The sequence below is a fragment of the Drosophila erecta genome, unplaced genomic scaffold (genome assembly GCF_003286155.1).
Source record: "Drosophila erecta strain 14021-0224.00,06,07 unplaced genomic scaffold, DereRS2 tig00000055-arrow-pilon, whole genome shotgun sequence".
Lineage (NCBI taxonomy): Eukaryota > Metazoa > Arthropoda > Insecta > Diptera > Drosophilidae > Drosophila > Drosophila erecta.
The window spans coordinates 13629240-13652853 of record NW_020825200.1 but is presented as its reverse complement, the minus strand read 5'-3'; the positions used below and the strand labels follow the sequence as shown (position 1 = coordinate 13652853).

General features: G+C 45.1%; 7 protein-coding genes across 12 annotated transcripts; 4 read left to right on the top strand and 3 right to left on the bottom strand.

Annotated features, from left to right (window-relative positions):
* The first annotated feature begins 58 nt into the window (after nucleotides 1-58).
* Nucleotides 59-2870, top strand: LOC6543159 (PI-PLC X domain-containing protein 1). The gene is made up of 3 exons (XM_001969739.3): nucleotides 59-1846; nucleotides 1923-2196; nucleotides 2261-2870. The coding sequence occupies exons 1-3, from the start codon at nucleotides 913-915 to the stop codon at nucleotides 2496-2498; spliced, it is 1446 nt and encodes a 481-aa protein (XP_001969775.1). The 5' UTR covers nucleotides 59-912; the 3' UTR covers nucleotides 2499-2870.
* Nucleotides 2578-7398, bottom strand: LOC6543010 (large neutral amino acids transporter small subunit 1). 4 transcript variants are annotated; one of them, XM_026979769.1, is made up of 8 exons: nucleotides 7172-7398; nucleotides 6199-6461; nucleotides 5361-5556; nucleotides 5053-5155; nucleotides 4734-5001; nucleotides 3564-3888; nucleotides 3383-3507; nucleotides 2578-3319 (listed from the first exon to the last, which is right to left on the bottom strand). In XM_026979769.1, exons 2-8 carry the CDS (start codon nucleotides 6402-6404, stop codon nucleotides 3046-3048), a joined length of 1497 nt encoding a protein of 498 aa, XP_026835570.1. In that variant the 5' UTR covers nucleotides 6405-6461; nucleotides 7172-7398; the 3' UTR covers nucleotides 2578-3045. The 4 variants fall into 4 exon arrangements, with proteins under 4 accessions (XP_026835570.1, XP_001969774.1, XP_026835569.1 ...); XM_001969738.3 differs by lacking the exon at nucleotides 7172-7398 and adding an exon at nucleotides 6975-7088; XM_026979768.1 differs by lacking the exon at nucleotides 7172-7398 and adding an exon at nucleotides 6667-7069.
* Nucleotides 7399-7735: 337 nt separating this feature from the next.
* LOC6541591 (60S ribosomal protein L7-2) lies at nucleotides 7736-8822 on the top strand. The gene is made up of 3 exons (XM_001969737.3): nucleotides 7736-7841; nucleotides 7908-8556; nucleotides 8621-8822. Exons 1-3 carry the CDS (start codon nucleotides 7831-7833, stop codon nucleotides 8732-8734), a joined length of 774 nt encoding a protein of 257 aa, XP_001969773.1. The 5' UTR covers nucleotides 7736-7830; the 3' UTR covers nucleotides 8735-8822.
* Nucleotides 7759-9677, top strand: LOC6541496 (WD repeat-containing protein on Y chromosome). The gene is made up of 3 exons (XM_026979772.1): nucleotides 7759-7841; nucleotides 7908-8556; nucleotides 8621-9677. The coding sequence occupies exon 3, from the start codon at nucleotides 9308-9310 to the stop codon at nucleotides 9626-9628; it is 321 nt and encodes a 106-aa protein (XP_026835573.1). The 5' UTR covers nucleotides 7759-7841; nucleotides 7908-8556; nucleotides 8621-9307; the 3' UTR covers nucleotides 9629-9677.
* A 77-nt stretch (nucleotides 9678-9754) lies between these two features.
* Nucleotides 9755-14692, bottom strand: LOC6541424 (rab3 GTPase-activating protein regulatory subunit). Its single transcript, XM_001969735.3, has 8 exons — nucleotides 14570-14692; nucleotides 14199-14508; nucleotides 12353-14146; nucleotides 12074-12290; nucleotides 11889-12016; nucleotides 10705-11830; nucleotides 10309-10506; nucleotides 9755-10241 (listed from the first exon to the last, which is right to left on the bottom strand). Exons 1-8 carry the CDS (start codon nucleotides 14643-14645, stop codon nucleotides 10065-10067), a joined length of 4026 nt encoding a protein of 1341 aa, XP_001969771.1. The 5' UTR covers nucleotides 14646-14692; the 3' UTR covers nucleotides 9755-10064.
* Nucleotides 14693-15051: 359 nt separating this feature from the next.
* Nucleotides 15052-18263, bottom strand: LOC6541546 (short-chain dehydrogenase/reductase family 16C member 6). Its single transcript, XM_001969734.3, has 6 exons — nucleotides 18133-18263; nucleotides 16789-16907; nucleotides 16108-16261; nucleotides 15879-16033; nucleotides 15462-15822; nucleotides 15052-15400 (listed from the first exon to the last, which is right to left on the bottom strand). The coding sequence occupies exons 2-6, from the start codon at nucleotides 16809-16811 to the stop codon at nucleotides 15137-15139; spliced, it is 957 nt and encodes a 318-aa protein (XP_001969770.2). The 5' UTR covers nucleotides 16812-16907; nucleotides 18133-18263; the 3' UTR covers nucleotides 15052-15136.
* A 372-nt stretch (nucleotides 18264-18635) lies between these two features.
* LOC6542205 lies at nucleotides 18636-22348 on the top strand. 3 transcript variants are annotated; one of them, XM_026979012.1, is made up of 2 exons: nucleotides 18636-18685; nucleotides 21396-22317. In XM_026979012.1, exon 2 carries the CDS (start codon nucleotides 21422-21424, stop codon nucleotides 22244-22246), a length of 825 nt encoding a protein of 274 aa, XP_026834813.1. In that variant the 5' UTR covers nucleotides 18636-18685; nucleotides 21396-21421; the 3' UTR covers nucleotides 22247-22317. The 3 variants fall into 3 exon arrangements, with proteins under 3 accessions (XP_026834813.1, XP_026834812.1, XP_001969769.1); XM_026979011.1 differs by lacking the exon at nucleotides 18636-18685 and adding an exon at nucleotides 20675-20784 and having other exon boundaries at nucleotides 21396-22348; XM_001969733.2 differs by lacking the exon at nucleotides 18636-18685 and adding an exon at nucleotides 20801-20838.
* Nucleotides 22349-23614: the final 1266 nt, after the last annotated feature.

Sequence of the window (23614 nt, the reverse complement as noted above, 5' to 3'; positions counted from 1 at the left end):
TCTAAAAAACTATATTTCAAAAAAGTGCACTATACAAAAAGTGTTAGATTTACAAATTTTACCTAAAATAAGCCAATGCACTTTACAGAACATGAAGCAACCCTCACAGGAATTGGTTTGTTTTGACACTCAAATATCAGCGCTTTACAGGGAAATTGAAAGAGTTAAACAAATTATAGAGCCAATTTAATAAGCTCTGCTCGGTTCTGTCCGCGCATTTGAGCTTCAGTTGAGAGGCGACGTTGGATTCGGAATGTCAGTAACGTACAGATCGGTCGCTTTTGCATTAATTTATTAGTCGGCGCGGAGTTAAATCAAATCAAAACGCATCTATTGTTTAACTCCCTAGTACGCTTACTCAACCTCCGTGAATCTACATATTTGTGTTCAGAGTTACCAAAGGCCAACGAACATTACACTGCCAATTAAAGTCGAGTGCGAATAAATAAGTTTCTATAATTGGCACATTACTGTGGATCTGCCCACCCACTATTGTTCAAAATCTTATCGGTTCCGGATCGCAGTCAAGTGTTCTGTTTACGCAGTCACTGTAAATGTTGAAACCTAATCCTCCGGTTAGCATAAGCACTAATTACTGGGAACCCCGAAGTAAATAGAAATTAAGCTTAATTTACACAGACCCTTGCTTAGCTCCCCCGTGCCGGGTTCCCATTTTCCTTTACAACTGGAGCCCCCTAATAAGCATATACATAGATAAGATCTACCTGGGCCAACGTTATTTGGGGCCTGGGTCGCAGCTCATTGAGTGTGGAGCTCTCGGCGCGAACGGTTGATCTGATCTGTTCTGATCTCTCGGGGTGTCGTGTTTATATTACCGCTCTGATTCAGAAACGCCGATTAGCGTCAGTTGCAATCACCGCAAATCAGCCCGGGTAATTCAATCAGTGCGATATGGTGGGAAAAGTTGTACGCCTTGCACTGGCGATGCTCCTGGTCGCCTTCTGGTCGGAGGAGGGCCAGGCACTGACCGAATCCTACGAGGATCCCAACAAGCTCAAGGTGTGGCTGACCATCAGTGCCCGCAAGCGGTTCGTGGAGGTCTCGTGGAGCAATGCACCGGCGAACCAGGGTGACCAGCTGCTGGTGACGAGGGAGGATGCACTCAGCTTCCAAACCCAACTCCTGCCCAAACACACTCCGCTGGCGGCCTTTCGCAACGAGGAGGGCAGTGGCCAGGACGATGGCTCCCCCAGCTACATGCCCATCAGTGGGTTCACCGCAAGGCCGGAGACCAAATCGGACACCAGTGAGGTGGAGCAGAAGTACTGGGTGGCCAATGGAGGAGCCACCGAGGTTGTGGCTGCCATTGAGCCACGAAAGGGTCTGAATACCCAGTGGTTCACCACAGGATTACCATTTGATTATGCCTTGTCCCAGAATGTGACGGTACAAACTGGCTGCTACGGCTTTTGGGCCAGCTACATCAATGCGCAGGGCAATATCCTGGCCAAAACCTGCCTCAGAGCATTCCCCCGTTGGATGAACAATCTGAAGTCCAAGATAGGAGAGATGCGCCTGCGAGATCTCTTCATTCCTGGCAGCCACGACTCCGGCTCATATCGGCCCAACTTCGATCCGCTGGTTCGAGAGAGTCTGGTGACCAAGTATGCTCTCACACAGGACGACGACATCCGGGGACAGTTGATGCATGGAGTCCGCTACTTGGACATACGCGTGGGCTACTACCGCAGCTCGCACGATCGGTTCTTCATCTATCACGGGATCACAAAGCAACGTCCCCTGCAGGAAGTTATCAACCAGGTTCGGGACTTCATCTACGAAACCAACGAGATTGTCATTTTTGGACTCAAGGAGTTCCCAGTGGGTAAGGATTGCGCTTACCCTTGGATATGTGCATGCAGCCCACATATTTGAGCGTTATATATTTCATTTTTCTTTAGGTTTTGGGAAGGGACTTGCTGTTCACCGCCTGCTGATCAGCTATTTGCGGGATCAGTTCCAGGATCTGATAGCCCATCCTTCGCTCACTTGGCGCGCATCCCTGAGGGACATTTGGGCCCGGCGGCAGAACGTCTTCCTCGCCTACGACCATGAGGCCATGGTGGAGGAGTTTCCAGATATCCTGTTCGGGTCCGTGGAGCAGCGCTGGGGAAACAAGCAGACGTGGGCCCAACTGGAGACCTATTTGCGCAACATAAATGACTTCGATGTGTCGTAAGTGGAGATACACCTTAATGATTAGATAAGATGGAACATCTATCGTTTCTTACTCCCGCAGTCGGTTCTCCAGTCGGCCGGTGTCCGATATGGCGGAGCTGACCCCGGAGACCTGGGACGTCATTTTGGACAAGACCGGTGGACTGCGCAAGATGGCCGATAACGTGAATTGGCGGATCTCTCAGCTATACCGGAATGAACTGGGCACGAATGCGAATATAGTATCGGCGGATTTCATAAGGGGCACTACCCTTGTGGAAACTGCTATTGAATATAATGCCCGTAAAATTTATATGTAGATGGGGATCCTTTCAAAACCCCTCAAGATCTTAGAAGAGTCCTTTTTTGCAGTCCTTTTGAAATTTCAAAGTAACGAGATTGCATTAATACATTTATTTGCTAAGCGGTTAAGTTAAACATATTAATGTTATATGTTCCTTATTGTACTGCTGTGTAGCTTCCCTAAACATGTCACATTTTGTAGTTTTTGTTCCCATATAAGCGCTTTCAATGACTTCCTGATTGTGTAAAATAGGAATTCGGATTGCTGCACCTGACCATAGAGTCGGAAGTAAACTGTAGTGGGAAGTAGGCCAAAAAGGCTGGGGTTTTGTAAAACCTGTTAACTAAGGGGCTTGCTCAAATAAATACGTACGTACGATAAAACTAAATTCTAATATATGCCAATTTGGTGGTGAGGAATGCTAAAATATCATACAAACGGGACAGGGGCTTACTCAAAACTGTTTAAAATTTAACAAGCTTTCCGTGTTTTCGAGTATCAATTACGACGGTTTTTGAACTAAATGCTCGAGTTCTACGTGTGTGGTACATATGTATGTAGGCCTAGTTAATTGCCTCATTCGATTCGATAATGGTGGTATTGAAGATGGCCCGGCAAATCTCCACTACGGAGTTGGACAATCGTCCGTAGCATTTGGGCTTATTTTTCCAGGCGATGAAGGCGTAGTAGAACGGAATGCCGGCCAATGTTATGCCGATGCCAATCAGCAGATTTTGCGGCTCCTCCAGATTCGGCAGGAGTACCAGTGTCACGCAGCTCACCATGAAGATAATGGGCAGCGCAATATGGACTTTAATGGGTCTGGGCAAGTCGGGCCTGGAAGGAATACACATTGGGTCACTCAATCCTATTTAACAACAGGTAACTTGTATCACCCACCTCTTATGCCGGAGCCACAACATTCCTGCTATGCTGGCCACCACTGAGAGCCAGAGCACCGAGCTGAAGTAGTTGATCAACTGGTAGACGTTATCCGTGAGCAGCATGAGCAGAGACATCAGACACTGTGGGAAAATGCGGTAATATCAATGCACGACTTTAGATGCTAGTGCCAACTCACTGTGAAAATCAGGGAGGGAATGGGAGTCTGTTGCTTCACGTGGAACAGCTGGAAAAACTTGGGCAAATGCCCCTCCTGAGCTCCAGTGGCAAACAGGCGGGCCGAGGTGAAGAGCACTCCGTTGACGCCTCCAAATGTGCTCAGTGCAACGAAAATGGGCACCATGAAGGCCAGCGGTCCGAACACACGGTTCCCAAAGGTCACCGCCACGGCCAATGAACTGAGCATCTCCGGTTTGTTCACCACCGCGAAGTAGGCCAAATTAACCAGAACATAGATGCCCGTGACCAGGGGCATGGCTATCCAAATAGCGCGCGGCAGGTTCCTGCCGAATGAGAAAAGATAGAGGGAGATCTATAATAGCATAGCAAAGTAAATCATTTGTTAACTACTACGAAATGCATTTGGTATTCTTCGTTGTTAGAAGTTATCCCTTTAAGAAACTCCTAAACTTTTGCCCATTAGCATAGGAAATACTTTTAGTGTTCAGATCCCTACCTGGCGAACAGCTTACGTTAATTCAGTGTGAAGCGGACCTGTTGAATATCTCAGTCGTATGCCATCCCAGCTCCTTGCCCGACGAGTACTTGGTAATCAGGTGCATCTCGCGATGCTTGACCACCAGAGGTTTCCATTGTAGAAACGCCAAGCGAGTATCCATTTCAGATTAATAACTGCTTGTATCGACATGATTTATTCATCATGGAATTCTGTTTAAAAACTGCTGTCTTTACCATCGGTAGTGAGTAATAAGCTACGACTGCATAAAGTGTGAATCACTATTACAGATTCCATGTTACGAAACTATTCCATTCGAAACTAATCCATTAAAAGCTCTTAGAAAAAGTTTACTAATCTAATGGCTATACTGGAAATTAGAATTAAGATTTCACATGGCGTTTACTTGTAATTTTTTTCTGTGTAAGGAAGAACGTGCTGTTCAGCGAAAAAAGCCACTTGGCAGAGCACTTAAATTGATTGCAAATTGAATTCGTTAGGGATGAGGCAGCATCCCACCCACCGGGTAGTATTCTGGGAGCCATGACATCAAGGACGCTCAACAAGTTTTCACTTGTTGCTGCCTGCGCATGACGCAAAAGGAATGAATGGGGCTAACAAGACCCACCCACTCCACTCTGGCAGCCATTTGTCTTTGTCAGCACTGCTCACTTGTATGGATCCTGCAGCTCCTCCGTCACAAAGTTCAAGTAATTCCAGCCGCCGAAGGCAAACAGACCGGAGTAGAAGGCGTAGCCAATGTTGCGGGTAGTGTAGATGCCCTCCCACGGATTGCTGAAGTTGTCCAACTCGCCGGTGGCCATGTAGTACAGTCCGGCCAGGATAATCATGATGAGGGCCAGCAGCTTGCCGACCGTGAACACATCCTGCACCTTCATGGACACCTTCACAGACAGGCAGTTGATTGTGGTCAGCAGAGCTGGGAATAATTTGAATTAATAATGGCGATTGCATTGTTTAACTGACTTACTTAGACATATGGCAGCCAGCAGTTTTACCGCATTCTGTGGGGGATCGCATTCCGGAAAGAACGGTTTGACCGCATAATGGGCAAAAGTTAGAGCCACAATGGTCTGAAAATAAAGTACTCAAACTATAAGTGCTATTCTATTTGTTTCTAGTGGAGCAAGTTGGTCTCCTCGTAATTGAATTCAATTCCGGTCGAAGGTAGCCGCCCCTTAATAAATTTCTATTTATTTGCATCAACAACCCATCCATCAATCAAGGCAATCAAAACATTCCGTAATTCAATTGCCTTCATGTGCCTTAGGAACTGACCTGCGTGGTTGGCCGGATGATGAGCAGTGCGATCCAGAGCCGTAGGAATCCCACCAGCGGCCCAAAGGACACCAGCAGATACGCGTAATCCCCGCCAGATCTCGTGATGCATGTTCCCAGTTCTGCGTAGCAAAGAGCTCCGATTGTCGACAAAATGCCACAGGTCAGCCAAATCAAGAGGGAGCTTCCCACGGATCTGAAATAATTCATTGAAGTCAAAATGGGTAAATAAACAATTTCAGTAAAAATATACATATAAACAAATATGACCAAGAACTACATACATATATGTAAATATTTGCTTTAGTATTGCTATCAAAATGTTTATATAAAAATATACACTATAAATTAGGATATATTACCATCTTAGTATATGCAAGTACCAATTTACAATACAACCATTAGAGACTAAGATATATAATATTAACTTAGCTATATTCATAAGTCATTGAAAATAAACAAGATATGAATAAAAACCATGTGCGTGAATTAACTTCCTGGAACTTTTCCAGTTGGCTTAAGCTTATGACGCATACCTTATTCCTGGTTCTTATCAATAATTTAAATGTTTGGCGCGCCTTATTGACGTTTTTCTTGTAACTGAAGACGATTCGCTTAAAAACACTCAAAAGCTGACGCAATATGTGCGCAGAATTTCAAGGGCGAATCTTTGAGGGAACATCGAGAACTAATAAATGTATCTTAATTGGTGCTAAAGGAATGTTTGCGACAATCTATCCATTAATTAACAGTTAAATTGACCTTTTTGTGAATAAATTGAATTAAGGAGCACACTATGTACAGTACATATGCATTTGTGGGCAAAGGCCCCACTCACTCAGTGTAAAAAAAGACTCCCGTGGGAGCGATGAAGATGCCCGATCCGATGATGGTGCCCACTATAATGGCCACTCCATTGATGAGTGTTAGCTTCCGTTTGAGGACAATCTTCTCCTCTCCATCGCCGGCCTTTTCCGAGGCAGCGCATCCATTAGTGGGCTCGACCAGGCTAGTGGTCACTCCATTGGCATATCTGTCCGTCATGATGGCTGGACTGTGGGATTCTGCTTATCCTCTACTGCTGAGTACCGCACATTGCCACTGGAATGAAAAGTAAAAGTTTAAATGTGTTAACCCTTACTATCACCAAATGAGACTTCAACACGTGTTGCGCAAATTGTAAACAAATGCTAGTGTCTTTTCTTGTTGCTAGTCACTAATTGCTATTTGAAGACCCGATTTTTGCTTCGCTGGCACCAAACTAATCTTCCACCGTTAGACATAAACTTTAATTGTGCTTCCTGACACCACTATCTTTGATTCACAACATTGAGCTTTAAAGTGGGGGGACTTGGGCTGGACGTGACGTGTGTAGCTTCCTAATAGGGAACACAATTTTTATAGTGACGCCTTGACGCGTGCCAATTTTCACGACTTCGTCATCAACTCACGACGCGTGGCAATGAAATACGCAGTTGCAGAGTTGCAGTTTTTCTGGAAATTGTACCAATGCTTTTTCTCGTTTTGGAAAGCAAGGTTGGGAATGCAGTTTGGATGATTAATTCGGTTTATCTAGTCTCACCGCCTTTGCACGTAAAACACGATTTATTTTACCTCGAGAGCGCGACACAACAAAACGGCTTTGACTGCGAACAGCGACTGTGCGTTGGCATCGAGACCGGCATTTTCGTACTAAAATTAACGCAATTTCCACCCTAAAAAAGCAGTGAGAGTAAGAATTGGAGAGAGTAAGAGAGAAAGAGAGTGGAGAGAGTGTGCGTCATATGTGTGCGTGTATGTTGCGTGTCTACCTGTGTTTGTGAGTAATTCCTCTGGCAGTTCCAGTTCTTCGTTAACGAAGCTAGCTGTTTTAATTTTTTTTTTCAAATCTCCCGCCGTTATCGTTCACGTGAAGGTTCTTGCTTCAACGCCGTTATTCATCATCCATTCCGTACTTTCCTTTCTTTCTCCATCTCGATCGATTGTTGCCAACTGTCGATATCTTATCCACTTGATGGTCCTGGCATTTCTGCGTGAGCCGATAGTTCCTGTATTTTGCCCATCGATCGACACTATCGTCCAGTGCCAATGGACTTTTAAAGCTCTTAAGAACACTGCTGTTAACTGTGTTAATCATATGTTAGGTTTCTAAGATTACACATTTTTTAAGCAATCAAATTTTTAAAGAAACATTGAAATTTATATAAAATGAATTTGTATGTATGTATTAAATGGGACAACTAATAAGTTTAGTTTTCAGTTAAATAATAATATTTTGAAAACGAATATATTATCCCGCCTGAATTTCAAATTATTAGCTATTCACCACGCAAGCCGCTCAGCTGTTGCACCCAGCACATATCGATAGCAGAGCACTTATCGCTGGGCGCTCACCTCCATCCTTTTTAGTTATTGTTTTGGTGCTTGCACGTGTTTTCTTTTACTGCGTTTAAAAAGCCAAATACTAGCAATGTCAGACAAGTGAGTGATTGAAAAGCGATACAAATTTGTTGATCTTAAACTTGAACCTATAACTTGACCCCCTAGATACGCAGTGCCCAACAAATTGCCCGGCAAAACAGTATCGGTGCTGAAGCATCGCAAGAGGAGAATTCTCCAGGATGAATCTGTTGTGACGCAGAAAAGAAATGACCGCATCAAGAAGAGGACCGCCACCAAGAATCACCACAAGTTCCGCCGTGCCGAATCCTTCGTAATGGGCTACCTGAAAGCAGAGCGCACGGCCAAGCGGATCAAACAAACCATTTTGCGCACCAATGTCACCGAGCAAAGTGCCAAATCTGCCGACGATTCCAATCCCAAACTGCTCTTCGTAATGCGCCATGCGGGCAAGAAGATCTTCGACAAGACCACCGCGGAAATATTCCGAACCCTGCGCATGGGCTCACGCCACAACGCCGTATTCCTGGAGAACACCAAGGAGAACCAGTTGCTGCTGCGCGTTATCGAACCCTTTGTGGTCTACGGCAACCCCTCGCTGAGCTCCATTCGCGAGCTGGTCTTCAAGAAGGGTTTCGCCCGCATTGACGGCAAGAAGACTGCCATCCAGTCGAACACCATGGTGGAGGAACAGCTGGGCGCCAAGGGTGTTATCTGTCTGGAGGATATAATCCATGAAATCTGCACAGTGGGTCCTAATTTCTCCGCTGTCAATGAGTTCCTGTGCGCCTTCACGGTTGGTTTACTTTTCTCATGGGATTCTTACAACTATCCTAATGCTGTCATTTGGTTCTTTGCAGTTGTCCAGTCCCAGCAATGGTTGGCAAAAAAAGGTATCCGTCTCGTACAAACGCGGTGGCGAATACGGCGATCGTGGCAATGCCATCAACGAATTGATTGCCCGCTGCCTGTAGAGACCCTAGCCTAGTAAACCTTTAAGTGATTGTTCAACCTCTATAACCCATTCTGTAGCTAAGCCCAATACACATTTATATACATACATGTTCTTTTTGATTGTACTTATTTAAAGAAGCCAATGGACGGCCAGTTAGGCTGTATCGTGAGTTTACTGTATGCCTATAAAAGCAATCCTGCGACTATTAAGGAACCACATGAAACTGTCTCTAACGACATTCCTCATTATCCTACATGTTTATCAACATGATAAACTTCACCCACGAAACAAGTTCCTTGCTTCTTGGCCTTGCGTGTCCCAGCCGAGTTCCCAAATTGAACAAACCAGAGAATCAGATTTTTGCCTCGAATAATAAATAAGTCATAACCGAGCAGGAGGAGCAGTGGAGGGCGGTAACGAAAGGTATGCCAAACTGAGCTACTTGTTGCCATGAAGGAGGGAAAGTTGTTTTTCGATTAGTCGGAGTCAGTGCCACTAACCTAGTGCAACTCGGGACGTCGTATCCTTTGTTCGGAAAAATTCTAGTCACTACACCTTTGAATTCAACATTTCTACGTTCGATTAATTCTTAATGAATTCAAGTTTCAAGACCGAGCAGTGGGAGACTGACCGCAATGGATTACAAAACCTTCTGGCCCGATCTCTCAAGGAACCCATTCTTGGTAAGCACTTTGCCCTGCCCGGCCGCATAGGGCAGAGTCCACCCATCGAACTGGACACCAGTCAGAGCTACATTGCCGTGTACACTCATCTCAAAGTGCACGCCACCAGGATGCCGGAAAGATTGCCCACGCCAGAGGCCATTGGGCGAGTACAGGCGGAGAACTTGGAGGCGGCGCCTAAGACTCGAACTTCAAGGTCCCGTTTGGATCCCTGCTTAAATATAAATTGAATTCAAAATTGAATAACGCTGGGCATCAATGAAGAATATATTGCTCTACTATCTGAATACCATAAGTTATCCCAAAAGTCTAAAACAATATTGAAATAAATATATGTGTTCATAGGCATTGAAGGCTTGTATGAGTTTGCTTTATATGCCTTTTAATACTCTTGATAATTAACAATTCAAAGAGTAAGCTTCACATCAAATTCGTGTTGGATATATCCTATCGGTGTCGATCCTTGTTTCCTTTTGTCTTGGTAGTAGTAAACGTGATGCTTTCCGTAAGTTGATTGAACATGTTCATGAGACGATGCGGACTTTGTGATTATTGGCTACAAAACGATATAGTGCTTTACCATTGAACATTGGGTTTGTTCTTAAACCCATCCAAATCATGCGATAAACGTAAAATACAATAAGTGTTTTCGTGTCATCCTCACTCCTATTTCTGCAGGATACGCACGGCGTTGTACATCTGGGCAATGATGGGCAGCTGCTTGGACTCGCGCCGACAGAGGCATTTGTAGGCGTGGGACAACAGCCTGTCCAGGGCGGCCACATCGATCTCGTCGGGCTTGGTGGCCGCAATCTGGATGCTGTTCTCCGTCATCGGCTCCTTCTGCGGGAGCGATGTGAGGAGTGAGCGTGGATCAGTACTGCGGATGGTATACGCTGGTAGCACTTACCAGGTTGTCCAGGTAGGCCAGCAACTGGTGGCCAACAGAGGCAATCTTCAGGAACGTGGACTGCGAGCTCTCTGCATAGAGGTTGAGTCTACGTCCAGCGATCTCTAGCAGCAGTCGTCCCAGCTCCTCGTCATCGCTGATGTCATGGAGCAACATTTGAGCCTCAGCATCATACCCAAAAGCGTACAGCTCAACCACCTGGAGGAGGGAAAAATATTTGAAATATTTTGTATTCCAAAGTGTTTCCTCTGTTGTGCTCCCTACTGAACACAAAAACAAACTGAAGTTATAAGCCGAAAGGCATCGTAAGCGCCATTTGAATGTTCATGGGTTGCTAGATTAGAAATTCTAGGATCACTATATCCTAGTGATCCCAACACAAAGGCAAATTCTCACCTGCCGTCGTAGGATAGGTAATTTGTCGACCTCCCAACTGTCGGCCAAAGCACAGATCTTGGACATGTAGAAGACATGATCGAGAATGTACAGGTGCTGCAAATCCTCCCTAATCAGGTCCATGGTTGCGGCTACAAGGCGACATAGGAAATCAGTGCGTTGCTGTTGCAGGACAAGATCTGGTGCAGGCAAAACATAAGGCAGTTCCTTATTGATGTCCGCCAACAGAGCTTTGTTGCTCATCGAGTCAAAAAGCGTGGTCAGTGGTTTCGGAATGCGCAGCTGGAAGAAGGACACGAAGTGCAGCACGCTACACAGTTCTGTTTGAAGGCGGAGCAGCTGCGGCATGGCATGGTGCTGCTGGAGAGCTAGAAACTGCAATGGCAGGGCTCCTTCACTAAGTGACTGCTCAAAGTGGAGTTCCCGCTTATCGTGCTCCATAGAGGCGGTGAAATGCTGCAGGAATTCGAGGCTGAGTTCCAGAAACTCTGGCACTTTTCCCGCCGACATCTCCAGATCCTGCTGGCACATTTTGTCCACTGGCAGGCGTCCCACTTTCTGAATAAGCTTTGCCGCCGCCTGGAGAGGAAACTTCAGGGTGGCATTCCACAGCATGCAACATATTCCATGCTTTAGAGCCCAGTCAGGTGTCCGGAATTGGTTTAAGCAAAGCAAAGCAGCCTTTAGATGATCTAGCGATGAGAGCTGCTTGCTCCACTGGACCATGTACTGCCACGACATGAGACTTAAGAGGACGCCCGACTCCAAGCTAAAGGGAAAGTGGGCACGCAGCAGAGCCAATCGTTCAAGAATAGGTTCGTGGGCGTCTTTATTCGGCGCGTGCGCTTCCTTTGCCATTTCCAAATCCTCTTCTGACTCTGCATCCTCATTGGCTGGCTCCTTAGTTGGCCTATCCTTTATCTTAACTTTGCTTTCATCGTCGAACTCGTTTTCGGGAGGCGAGATCTCCAGAACTTTACTGGGATGTAATTGTGCACTTATCAGCCACTTGGCTGTCAGTTCGGTGACGATGCCTTTGCCACTGCTCACAATGCTTTTGAGACTGCAGTCCGGTGGCTCGTAGGACATCTCTGGACCTACAGGATCCCGGCATTTGAGAGGCTTACTGCGAAGGGAGCAGCAGTTAATTAAGAACTGAGCGGAAAGATTGATTCGGCACTTACCTGAGTATGGCTCCTAGCACGGCCACATCCTCCAGCTTGCCAGTGAGCAATCCCCACTGAGCCTCATCGTGGGAGATACGTTCCCAGCGCTCCTCATCCTCGTTCTGCGAGGATTCATCACAAGATCCCTAATGAAAACATGTTTTTGCAATAGAGTTTTTGGGTTTTATAAACAGCAGACCTACCTCTTTTCTGTTTCGCCACAAATTACTCGCCACCGTTTTGCACACAATGGCAACCAGCAAGCCTGAAAATTGTTTACTCTCCAAGAGAAGTTCCCGAACTTCTTGCCACCACGGTGAAATGGCATTGTAGGCATAGTCGTGGATGTGGTCACCGGCCAGATCGCAAATGGTCTGGACCATAGCAGCGATTCTGGACATGTCTTCCACTACTTCATCACTAAGGCAAGAAAAGAGGTTCTACATAAGTCACGATTGGAATTTACAAACTGTTTTCCTTACCAGTTGTTGTACTTAAAGGGCTTCTCAAGCCAAAACCAAATAATCAACTTAAGCAAATCTCTGCTGGGCAGACACGCCTGGTTGATCCACTGCTTGAATTGACCAAAGCATAGACCCTGGGCAAAGAACTGACTAAAGAGATCGATGCTTACGGCGCCAAACTTATCCGACTTCTCTGGAAGTAGACTTATGCCATCCGGACTATCGATGTTAAAAATGCTCAGGTAATCGACAAACTCTTCGATCTTGTGCTCCGCCTGAAACTGGAAGCTGACTTCGCGGGTGGCGGCGGGTTTATTCTTTTCAGTGCCGTCGTCCAGGAGCAAAACCAACTTGTTTATGGTGACAAGATCAGCATCAGAGAGCTCCAAGTATTCTACGGGTGGCTCGTTGTCTTCCCGCTGCTTGGCTTGGCTTAGGGACAAGTAGAGATCAGTCAAGCGTTTATAGTTCTCGATTTGGTTGACAAATTCCTCGGAACCCGTTGTCTCCGAAAGAGGTTTCTTGATGAAGGCATTAATGAGGCATTGAAAAACCTGTGGCTGTAGCTTCTTGCTCTTTAGCAACATCTCCAGGCACTGTTGTCGCACCTCCAACGTCTGTAGTTCACTTGCCAGTTCGGCAATCTCCCCCAACGCTTCATCTTTGGCTTGCCCATGGTTTATGGTCCTTAACTGATTTCTAAGGCGCCTCAGCATATGGATATCCCGGGATGTCTGAGAGCTGGTCTCGCTGAGCGCGTAGTGAAAGGGAATGTGTATCTCCTTTAGGCTGCCATCGCTGGGGTCCAGAAACAAGCAATGATTGATGGCTAAAGCTTTTCTTGACTGGCTGCCACTATTACCAGATCCACTGCTACCGCCGGAGCCTAGGGCATTGTGATTGTTGTATATCAGCTGCCCGCTCTTCGAAACATTGAATGCAGCCACCTTTGGTCCGTTTTGCAGAGCCCAGATGTCCAGACAGCCCATTCGAGGAGCGTAGATCACCAGGAACAAAGACTTTCGCTTGTGCGTTTTGATTCCGCGAACAGATTTTTCCTTTACTGGAACGAATGCGCACTGGGCATCGCGATAGCCCTTCCAAACTCGCAAGATAATGGCCTGGTGCGTGTCCACCAACATCACACGATCCAGATTATCGGTGACGAAAGCCAGGCGTCCACCTGGTGCCACAGCCAAGGTCAGACCGTCTCTCTTTCCGTCGTATAGACGGCAGCGAATCCGCATAGGTGCTTCTTTTGTGGGCACGGGCAGTGGGGATTCCTCGGGCGATGGCAGGGGCTCTGGAGCTCGTCGAAAGATTCCGCCCAGCAGGTTCTTGTACGCTATTCCGATAACATCTTTGGCAACCTCACCCAGCGACATCGTTTTATAACCCTCCTCCGCATGAAAGAAGCCCAAATAAGGCTCTGCTCCGGCGGCCAGAACCTGTGAGCTCCTCGGCGGAGTGGCATGCACCTTGGCGAAGTAGCCGAGACCGATGCTCTGCTGTACAATGTAGTCGTATGTGGGAGGTCGTTGGGTGGTAGAGATTGCAGCATCGTTGATGACGGCCTCTCGCTCTTGCTTGAACTTATACTTTTGGAATGGCACCACATCTGCCGTGGGATACGAACCACGCTCCAAGGCACTTCTTTGCACATTGTGCCGGCAGTTGGCCAGCGTGGGCAAAATATGTTGTCCCTGGATGAAGCACAGGCAGCGTGGATAAACGATATAGAGCAGGGAATCGGCCTCAGAGTGGCGCGGAGCGGAGTGCAACTTAACTCCAATGACTGGATCCTCTTGGCAGCTGGAAATTATAGTTGGTTAATAACGTAGATACGTTGAATTCCCCAACTAACCATTGAGAGAAGAGCTTGACGCCCGAGTCCGTGTAGAAGATAACCATGCCAGAGCACAGCCCAATTGCCACGCAAGTCCATTCGATGGCTCCGTCGGTGCTTTTGTTCTGAGTCATCGGCAAACAGGTAAGGCTGGTCACGATTTGGTTGCGATCCTCCAGTTCGCCGCACCAGCCAAGAACGTAGGTGTTGCCATTGCCATGGCTGCTCCAGCAGGTGCTGAGAAAGGCCAACTTTTCACCCTGGGCCATGGCAATCAGTTCCCCAGTGGGTGATATGGCATAGTTTACCGCATTTAACCAGTTATCATCTGTTCCGAGCGGACTGCTTATGAATACATGCTGCAGAGGCTTGTGGCAAAGCTATCTTACCATGTCCGAGTCCAAAGTATTCCTGAACTTTCCTAAAATTACGGATTTCTCCGTAGTGTTTTACTTCGCAAGCCATCGTCTTTTGTTTTCATCACACAGCTGATTTGCAGTGAAGTTGACAGTGCAGCTGGATTTAGCTATAAATAGCCAGATTGGCCGATAATCGATTGTTGGTGTTATCGCAATCGATAGCAGCGCAACAGGTATCGCAAATAATAACGAAATTAAGATCTAAGAAATTCATTGTTGGAGTCATATTCTTTGTTTCAAGCCATTTTAAAACACAGCTCACAATGTAATTTGCACAGTAACATTTTAAAGGATAATTCATAATACAAAATGTCCTTAATATTTGAATAGTTATCGAGTAACTTGAGCTTAAAGTTTGAATTTAAAGTTTTGTATGATAATTTTACTTCTTACTTGGAAAATCCGGAAATATTTTGTTCCTCCAAAAATCAAAGCTGAATATCCAGATGGTATTATTTTAGTACATACTCCCATAGTAAGTTTATTGTACTGCAACACATTGTAGCTCGATCTATAAACTAATATATAAAAGGAAAACTAAATCAAATCCGACTCCACTCCGCTGTCGATAAAGTCCTTGAGCATCAGGCCGCAATGGTCGGGCAGAAGTCGCGTCCAATTGTTGATGTGGAGGAGGCAGCTCGGGATGGTTACCTCCATGAGGTCGGTGCGGTGCGCCTCCACGATCCTTTTGGCCACCTGCTTGGGATCGAGCAGGCCCAGGATCGATGGGAACTTCACCTTGGGATGTTTGCAGAGGCCCGTGTTGGTCATATAGGGGAAGATGGTGGTGGTTCGAATCTGGAAATGGCCAAGTCTCACACGTTGTTCACATAGTTAAGCTGTTTGTTGGTTATCCTACCAGATCCCTGTAGGGTCCTTCTCGTAGTTCGGCATGCAGTGCCTCCATCAGGCCGCGAACTGCGAATTTGGTGGCGCAATAGGGAACCAGGTTGGAGATGCCCACCAAGCCGGCAATCGAGGACATGCAGATGATGTGGCCACGACCCTTCTCCTGCATGTGCGGCAAAAAGGCCTGGATGGTCCAGAATTGCGAGAACACGTTCACGTCGAAGACCCGCTGGATTTCCTCGGCCGATTGCTGCAGGATGGGATGGGTTGGCATTATGCCAACATTATTCACCAGCACCGATATGCATCCAACCTCCGACTTGACCCGATCTGCCAGTGCCATAACCTCATCGCGCTTGGAAACATCGCAGCTGCCAAATGGATTGCAATGTAATCTCCTTATCAGTTCAATTAGTTAGGGTAATACCTATAGCTGTACACCTCGCCGAGTTGGAGCCGTTTGGCCTTCTCCACCGTCTGCAGATTATTCTTTCCATCGATGTCCACACAAAGCACAGTGCTGCCCAAGGAAGCATAGTGAAGGGCCAACTCCTGACCAATTCCGTGGCCAGTTCCGGTTATCTGCGGGTATGTATGATAAGTTATTAAAGGTAAAAGCACAAATGAAACAAAAAAATAATTATCATATTTCTTACCAGAACTATCTCCCCGCTGACATCCTTCTGCTTTTTGGGCAGCACAATCTGCACCAGGGTAACAAACAGCTCCAGCAGGATTCGCACATAGAGCTCGGCAAATTGCAGGACATCCTTGAGGACGTCAAAGATGCGCTTGGAGGCAGGTGTCGTGCTGAAATAAAGAACAAATATAGTGCGCGGATCGCAGCAAAATTTCCAACAGCTAGAAGCGTTTGCTGCCCACTCCGAGTTGGCAAATATTGAAACGAAGTCAAGTCTCGGGCAACACCGAAATGATTTAATTTATCTATTTGTATGCGACCGCTGCATGTGCAATGTTCAAGCGCTCGGACTTTGCCAAGTACCCATAATATAGTACAACATAAGATACTGAAGCCGCCTCGAGGTATTGACACTGGGTCTTGGCCCCTTTTCGGGTGCTCGAGGGGCCCAGCGCATGACAGTCAAGGCTCCCTGGGTTGGAAAATAGCGATTGATGGAGGCTTCTATTGGTGGATTCCACCTAAGTTACTAGAAAATAGTAAATGTGCTAAAATCAACATATTTAGAGCTGTAGGTTTGACATTAAAACAAAATACGACAAAGTGAAATCTGTCTACCATGTATTGTTTATGCTGCAGCATTTCATCTGTGCCATATACTCGTACGGTCAAACAACCGATAAGCAGTAACACTTACTGGATAATTTCTCGTTCTATCATGGTGAGGGTTTCTTATCGGGTATACGGGTTCCCTGGCTTTCGAAATCCGGTGCCCTTTGACAGCTTAATCGGGCAGAACCAAGTGCGATGCAATGGCTATAATGAGAAATAATGGTTTTGAGTCACGGATCGTTTGACTGACTGGACTGGTGTGGACTGGACTGGACTGGCACTTCCGCTATTGCGGATTTCCTTTTCACAAGTTTTTGGCTTTTGAGTTTGCGTTTCTTCACTTTAGTTTCTTCCTCGACTTTACAACCGGCTGGCCAAGAGCGAGCGGCGTGGGCGAGCGAGGAGGTGATGGAGCCACCAGCGACAGTGCAACATTTCCACTTTCGTTTTCGATTCGCCTGCCACTAAATGGAAAATTACGTGCACTCCCATGTGGCACACAGAAAAGAGACAAACGCACACGAAGAAAACGGGGGGCAGGAGCGTAGGAAGGGGGCTTTATTTCGAAAATGATACTTAACATTTTTAAGTTTTTAATCACCTACAATATCAACCCTACATTGTTGTATAGTTTTTGTACGTGTAAATACTTCAACTGGAAAAACAGTTCAATATTATCAAATATCCAAAATTTTCTATTCGAGCAACAAAAATGTTTAAGCCCCCCTTACAAATTTCTCCGCACTCTACTTCCCAAAAAGCGCAAGTGCCTCTTTATTCTCTTTTTGCAGTTCTCTTGCACCATCGGCCTCTTTGAATTTCTTGGCAAGGGGCAGACACATGGCCTGCTGCAATGGGGAAGCCAAATGTTTGTTGCAGCAACCGTAAGCCATAACCATAAAATGCAACGAGGGTGGCAACAATACTTTTCCCTGTTATTTTATGTTGTCTAATCGCAAATTACGTAATTACGTATTAGGCGTAAATTAATTTATGGCATTAATTTTGGTTTAGGATTCATCGCTATTATTACTCTTTGAATTCATTTTTAAATGTTATACATTTTCCTTTTCGCAAAGGTGAATAATAGTGATCAGTTACAGCATAATTATGTACTTTTACCAACGTATTTTAAGCTCAACAATTAAACTATAGATACTAATAGGTATGGCATTTAAAATGCATAGTCCTTAATTGATTTGACTAGCTATCACATCATTGGTTTTTGCTAATAGGTGTGAATTGATAAAATCGATTGGATTGCTATTTAATATCCTGCAATAAAAAACTTGTTTTCAGTTAACTTTTAAGCAACATATCTGCAAGCCACTCAAATCACTTTCACAAATCACACAGTTTACACTATATTTAAATGTTTTCAACTCTAATTCGGCAATACAATTTTAAATGAATAATGTGCATTATTTACACAGTATGATTATTCCCAATGGATTGTTATCTTTGGTTTTGCAGAAGATCCGAAACCAAAGTCGAGACTGGAACGACCGATATGTCTGGCTGCTCGGCGCCAAATGATTCCAGTTTCAGGCCTTCCAACCCAATGAAGCCTACGCTGCAAAGTCGGGAATAGTGGAAGCTCCGAGAGAGGCTTAAGAGAGCGGATAGATTGGAAGAGCGCTGGAACGCGATCCTTGGAGCCACAGCCATTGAAAACTGAAAAAATTATGTTCACTTTGTTTCCCTTTCCATCACATAAATAAGAAAAACAACTTAAGTGACCTTCATTGCAGTCCAGACGAAAACAAAAGACCGGGAAGCAAAAACGTGGCTTAAACCAACTTGGCTAAGCATGATTTACAGTTTTCAGGCTCTGTTTTTGCTTATTTTCAAGATGAGTAAGCCGAAGTTCGCTGACAAGTTCAAGTTCAACGATCATAAAAAGTGAAAAGAGAGCAGGGAAGTGTTTCGTAGATAATGTGTCTATCCAGTTTGTTCACTGCTGATCATCAAAAAACATTCAAGTATGTATTATATATGCATTTTCGATTCGAAAATCACTTTTACTCGAACGAATTTTATTATGCTCTTTTGTTCTCATTCGCTGTTACACCTTTTACTCGTGCGGCATGTTAGTATATTAATATTAAAAACATGCGAAATAAAAAATGACGGCAAGACATATATATTATATTATAACTCTTCAACCTATTCTACACTGTCGTCTTTTAAAATAATTCAAAAGAGAGTACATTATTCGTGTTATGTAATAGGTATCTTACAGCTCAGCAACTCGAAAATATTGAGTTTTTCTGGTTTTATTATCAGTTTGTTGGAAGGTCATTTAAGGGCTGTTCGCGCATTTGCCGTTCAATTTCATGCGATCGACGACCCGTTTACATAATTGGTGTCAATTTCGAGTGCAATAAGCATCCCAACTAAACAGTAGTGGCCATAGTAACATATAATATAGAAAAGAGTTTCTTGCCTATCTGATACCCTTTTGAATGTGGGACATATGCCAGGATGTTTAATATAAATTAACTTATTCAATAAAATGTATGTGTACATCGTGTTTACCTAAAGTAATATATATGAGACCGCCCTCATGTTTTTCTAACCTTGTTTAATTTCAGAAAATGTCCCAAAGTCGGAATCAAAGAATTCTCACATATTCGATGGGCATGACCCTTAAGTTACTTTTTGAGAAGCCTAGTATACCCACTTGCATTAGAAGTAAGAGGTATGAAAGCAACAACAGTGACGAGCATTGTACTTTTGCAGACTGTTAGTTAACATTGTAACTTTGGTGTGCATAGGCAACCAAATGTTAAAATTTATTAAAAGGTTTCTAAGTACATAAAGAATACCTATAATGAATGTACGTTCCCCATTCGCAACAGAGAACAAACGCAACTTTAACGCATAGCCTTTTGCTCAAATAATCACGACCACAAACCAAAGTAAACAAAGAATTTCTGCCTATTATGTACTTCCCATGATTAATGGGTGGGGCTATTCGTCTTGGGGCAGCTTGTTGCTTAATGTTTAGTCTTTATGGCTCCATTCCAATATTCTCCCCTATTCCACCCTCTGCTTTTCTGCTTTCATTTGACTTATCGATGTGGCGTGCATTAACAATCAATACGCCATGTCAGGCACCTGAATTAGTTGGGAAATAAGATTGGAATCGACGAGCCCAAACAGCGTAATAGATCTATAGACCTATAGCATAGACCAGGAATATATCTAATTCCATCATGTCAAAAATAGCCACTAATGCGCCATGTTTACGCGTGTTACTTTGGCCCATAAAAACCTGTATCATTTTCTGTTAGTAAAAATATATACTTTAAAGATAATTGTATTGGAATATAAGCCAATAAAGAAAGAATCACTTTTATTAATGCTCACGCTTCTATAAGCTATTTCAGTGCTCAACACAACCAAAATAATAAACAAAATAATAAAAGATTAGGAAGAAAATGGGAAAAACTAAACATATGTAACCTTGACATTGGATAGCACTTTTTGTTATGTACCTTTATTCCATTAATGTAACAAGTTCTTTTTTTGAGTATTAAAAAACATTGCACTTGGTATGTTTTGCTAATTGTCAACCATCAATTCGTCTAAACGTCCTTCCATTAACATGCTAAACAAAAAGTGAAAGCTAACGACGAATGCAATACCGAAGCATACATACTCTATACCAGTTTTAATGTGCAATTTCAGCTTGCTGTTTATAAGTTATGTAAGTTGTGTTAAAGAAGGAATGGTTAGATGCTAAAGATAATCTGTATATCTCAAGCAAACTCTATCCCTATAAATCTATCCCTAGCACCTTCTTCTATCCTAAAAATCAAACGTTTGTTTCAGGACTTATTGCCTATGCACTTCAGCTAGGCAAAATGCACGCAGGTTTCATGCTGCCTCATTGCGAAAGGGTATTTAATTGGCCACGCATGTGGCTGCGCTGCATTCAACGGCGGCCTGAAAGGCGGCTTCAGTTGCCGTTGGTGAGCCGAGCGGCAAACAACGCCCAATTGGCAGCGGAAAGGAAAGCGGAAACCGGAAGCAAGAAGCAAGAAGAAGACCGCACAGGGCAGGGTAGCGTCAAAATGTGAGTGTCTCCTTGCCTGCATTTCGTTGTTTTCCCCACCGCCTGTGTGTCTGTGTGAGTGCGGTGAGCTCGTGATTTGTTTACCTGTCAAAATAATAAATATAACTTTTGTTTTCGTGGGGCATAAAATACAGCCAGTTGTTGCTGTTGCTGTTGGCATTGGTAGCAAATTCGAGGAACCAGCCGGCGAAGGACTCGACGCCTGTCTGCCGCTTCCTTTCCTCCTCCGTTTCTTGGCCAAGTGCAGTGTCAAAAGTCAAGCGAAGGATAATGTGCTTGTCCGACAGGAAAAACGCCAGTCAATTTTGTGTAACCTATATCCAAAAGCAAATCTAAACTTGGCCCACTTAAAAAGCAAGAGATCTGAGACGGATGTGAAATTGTTTAACAAAGTTTTGCTACGTCAAATAGTTATTGAATTTTTCAATTATCCTTCAGAAGTGAACATTTAAAATGTTAATTCTAAATGTTTTTTTGTTTTAAAGTAAGAGATTCGGTTGCATTTTAACAACAGCCTGAAAGTATGCTACCATATTTAGCCTTATCGCACTCCTTTCATTCAACGCTATTAACTTCTTGAAATGACTTACTTTCATCCCAACTTTTGGCAGGCCTGCTTGTATAAAATTCAATCAGGATGTTCTTCAACCATCGCCTTCATGGTCCTATCCTCGCTAGGATCCTCTTGTTGCACCGCAGCCTCATGAACCAGTCCTCCGAAAGGATTGTCTGGACGCCGCCTCATCCTGTCCAGACTATCGGAACATGCCGCAAGTCCAGCCTTTTGAAACAGGAGCTGGAGCAGTCGAATCGTCTTGGAGCGGATTACCGCATATACCAGCAGAACGTCGACTTGGACGCCTTCTTCGGCGAAGAGCCGAGGTACGAGAAGGTGTCGGATGTCTGTCTGCTGAATGACCACTTTATCCTGGTTAAAATGCCGCCACCGGATCCTTCTCCGCCACCTTCAAAGTCCAGGATTTTACGTTGCTTCAAATGTAACCGTGGCAGTCGCGTTTCCCCCATTCCGGAGGTATCGGATGAAAAGTCCCCTCCACCACAATCCAGCTGCCTACAGCCCTGGTCGACACGAAATCAGGACGAGATGGAGGTCTTCGATTGCAGTACCAGGCTAACTACTAACAATACGCCAAGCCGAAGTCCTCAGCCAGCTACCGTGATAGTGGAGCAGCCGCATCCCACGCTGCAGCTGGAGGCGATCCAATCATTGGCTTCCGGACAGCTGCCTCCCACAAGTCGAGGACCACTCCACTGGTTCCTCTGGCCCTTCCGCCGGCGCTTGGACACCAGGAGCAAGTCCAAGTCCCAGTCGGTCGCCGTACATAAAACATATTTTGTGCGGTGGAGCAAACCGCCGGATACATTGTGGCATGGATTCGGCGTGGACACGCTGGAGGAGAAGAAGTCAGAACTTCGTCGATGCCGTTCGGCGGTTTTCTAAACGACTAAATACTTTGTATGTGCATCTTACTATCTTAAGGGTCCACTACTTGAAGAATACTAAGGGTTTCAATAGAGATTTTCAAATGCTAAATGGATTTATATTCATGCTTGCAGCATGTGTAGCGAATCCAAGCTGCTTAATAGAAATATAAGTAATAATATTAATATATTTCTCATTTACCGAAATTGTACAGCAACTTGAAACTATGACGAGCTTCTTTAAACGTTTAACGATAGTTTGGCTGTAATTTACATACCACACTCCCCGTGCATATATATCTAAAGCCCTCATGGGCACATGTCAAACTCCAATTTCCGCATGCAACATTAGTGGCTGCCGCGGCAACTTCAGCTTGCCACATTGTGTGTGGAGCCGCGACTCGAGGAAACTCAGCGGAACTGCAAAACAATACAAAGAAGTCAAGTAACAAAATACGAACCACGTAAATTGCCGGGCCAATGCAGATAAAGCCAGGAGGTCGAGGAATATAAGCGGAGTTAAACTTCTTTTTCAATGGAATTTGCACGCGTCCATGAAGCCCCAAAGTCTGAGGCATCTAGGGGGGCATAGGTGGGCTCCGGGCTGTTGCTTCATTAGCTTTGGGGCCTGAAAATGTCGGGCAATGTCGTTCGTTACTCCCGCCACGGCCGCTAGGTGGCGCTGCCGCAGGAGCACCACAACTAATTACGAGGCAGCTCGCCAAGACCCGGCCATAAAAACAAGTTCATGATAAAATGCCCAACTAGTGGCGGGAAAAGCGGGGCAAGGCGGGTGAATCGGGGGCTCTGGACTGCCATAGACTGCAAGCACCCTGCGCCACCATATACATAATAATAAAATAAAATTAAAACCGTCACGCCAGGCGTCAGTGCAAGTCCCCACAGTACCGAGCCCACAGTCGCGGCACAAAACAAAGCCATCGAAACCCCAAGCGAACCGCGTCCACAAGGAGCTACCACTGAGGCTGCTAGCTGTGCGGTGCACCCAAGTCCATATCCACGTCCACCTCCGTGTCCATGTGCAGACCGGGTCGAGAGCGGATCGGGCCAGCGGGTCACCGTAATGAACCATTAATATGCCAGTTCCCCGCGAGAAACGCGGCGATAAGACCACAGCGCTTTCCCACATAGAAAATCGAAATCGAACTGCGAGCATGGGCACCGAAAAAATGCTCAGAGTGCCAAGAATGGCTTTTCAGACCCATTATTAAATAAGATTTTTAATTTATAGTTTATAGTTTTATAAAATGATTTAGATACAAAATGTATCATATATCATTGGTGAGGTAGTAGGTAATATTTTTCTCTCAGTGCCTAAGAGCCCTCCATTGTTGCCCCGCCGCCGCAAAAAGGGCGACTTGTGCTT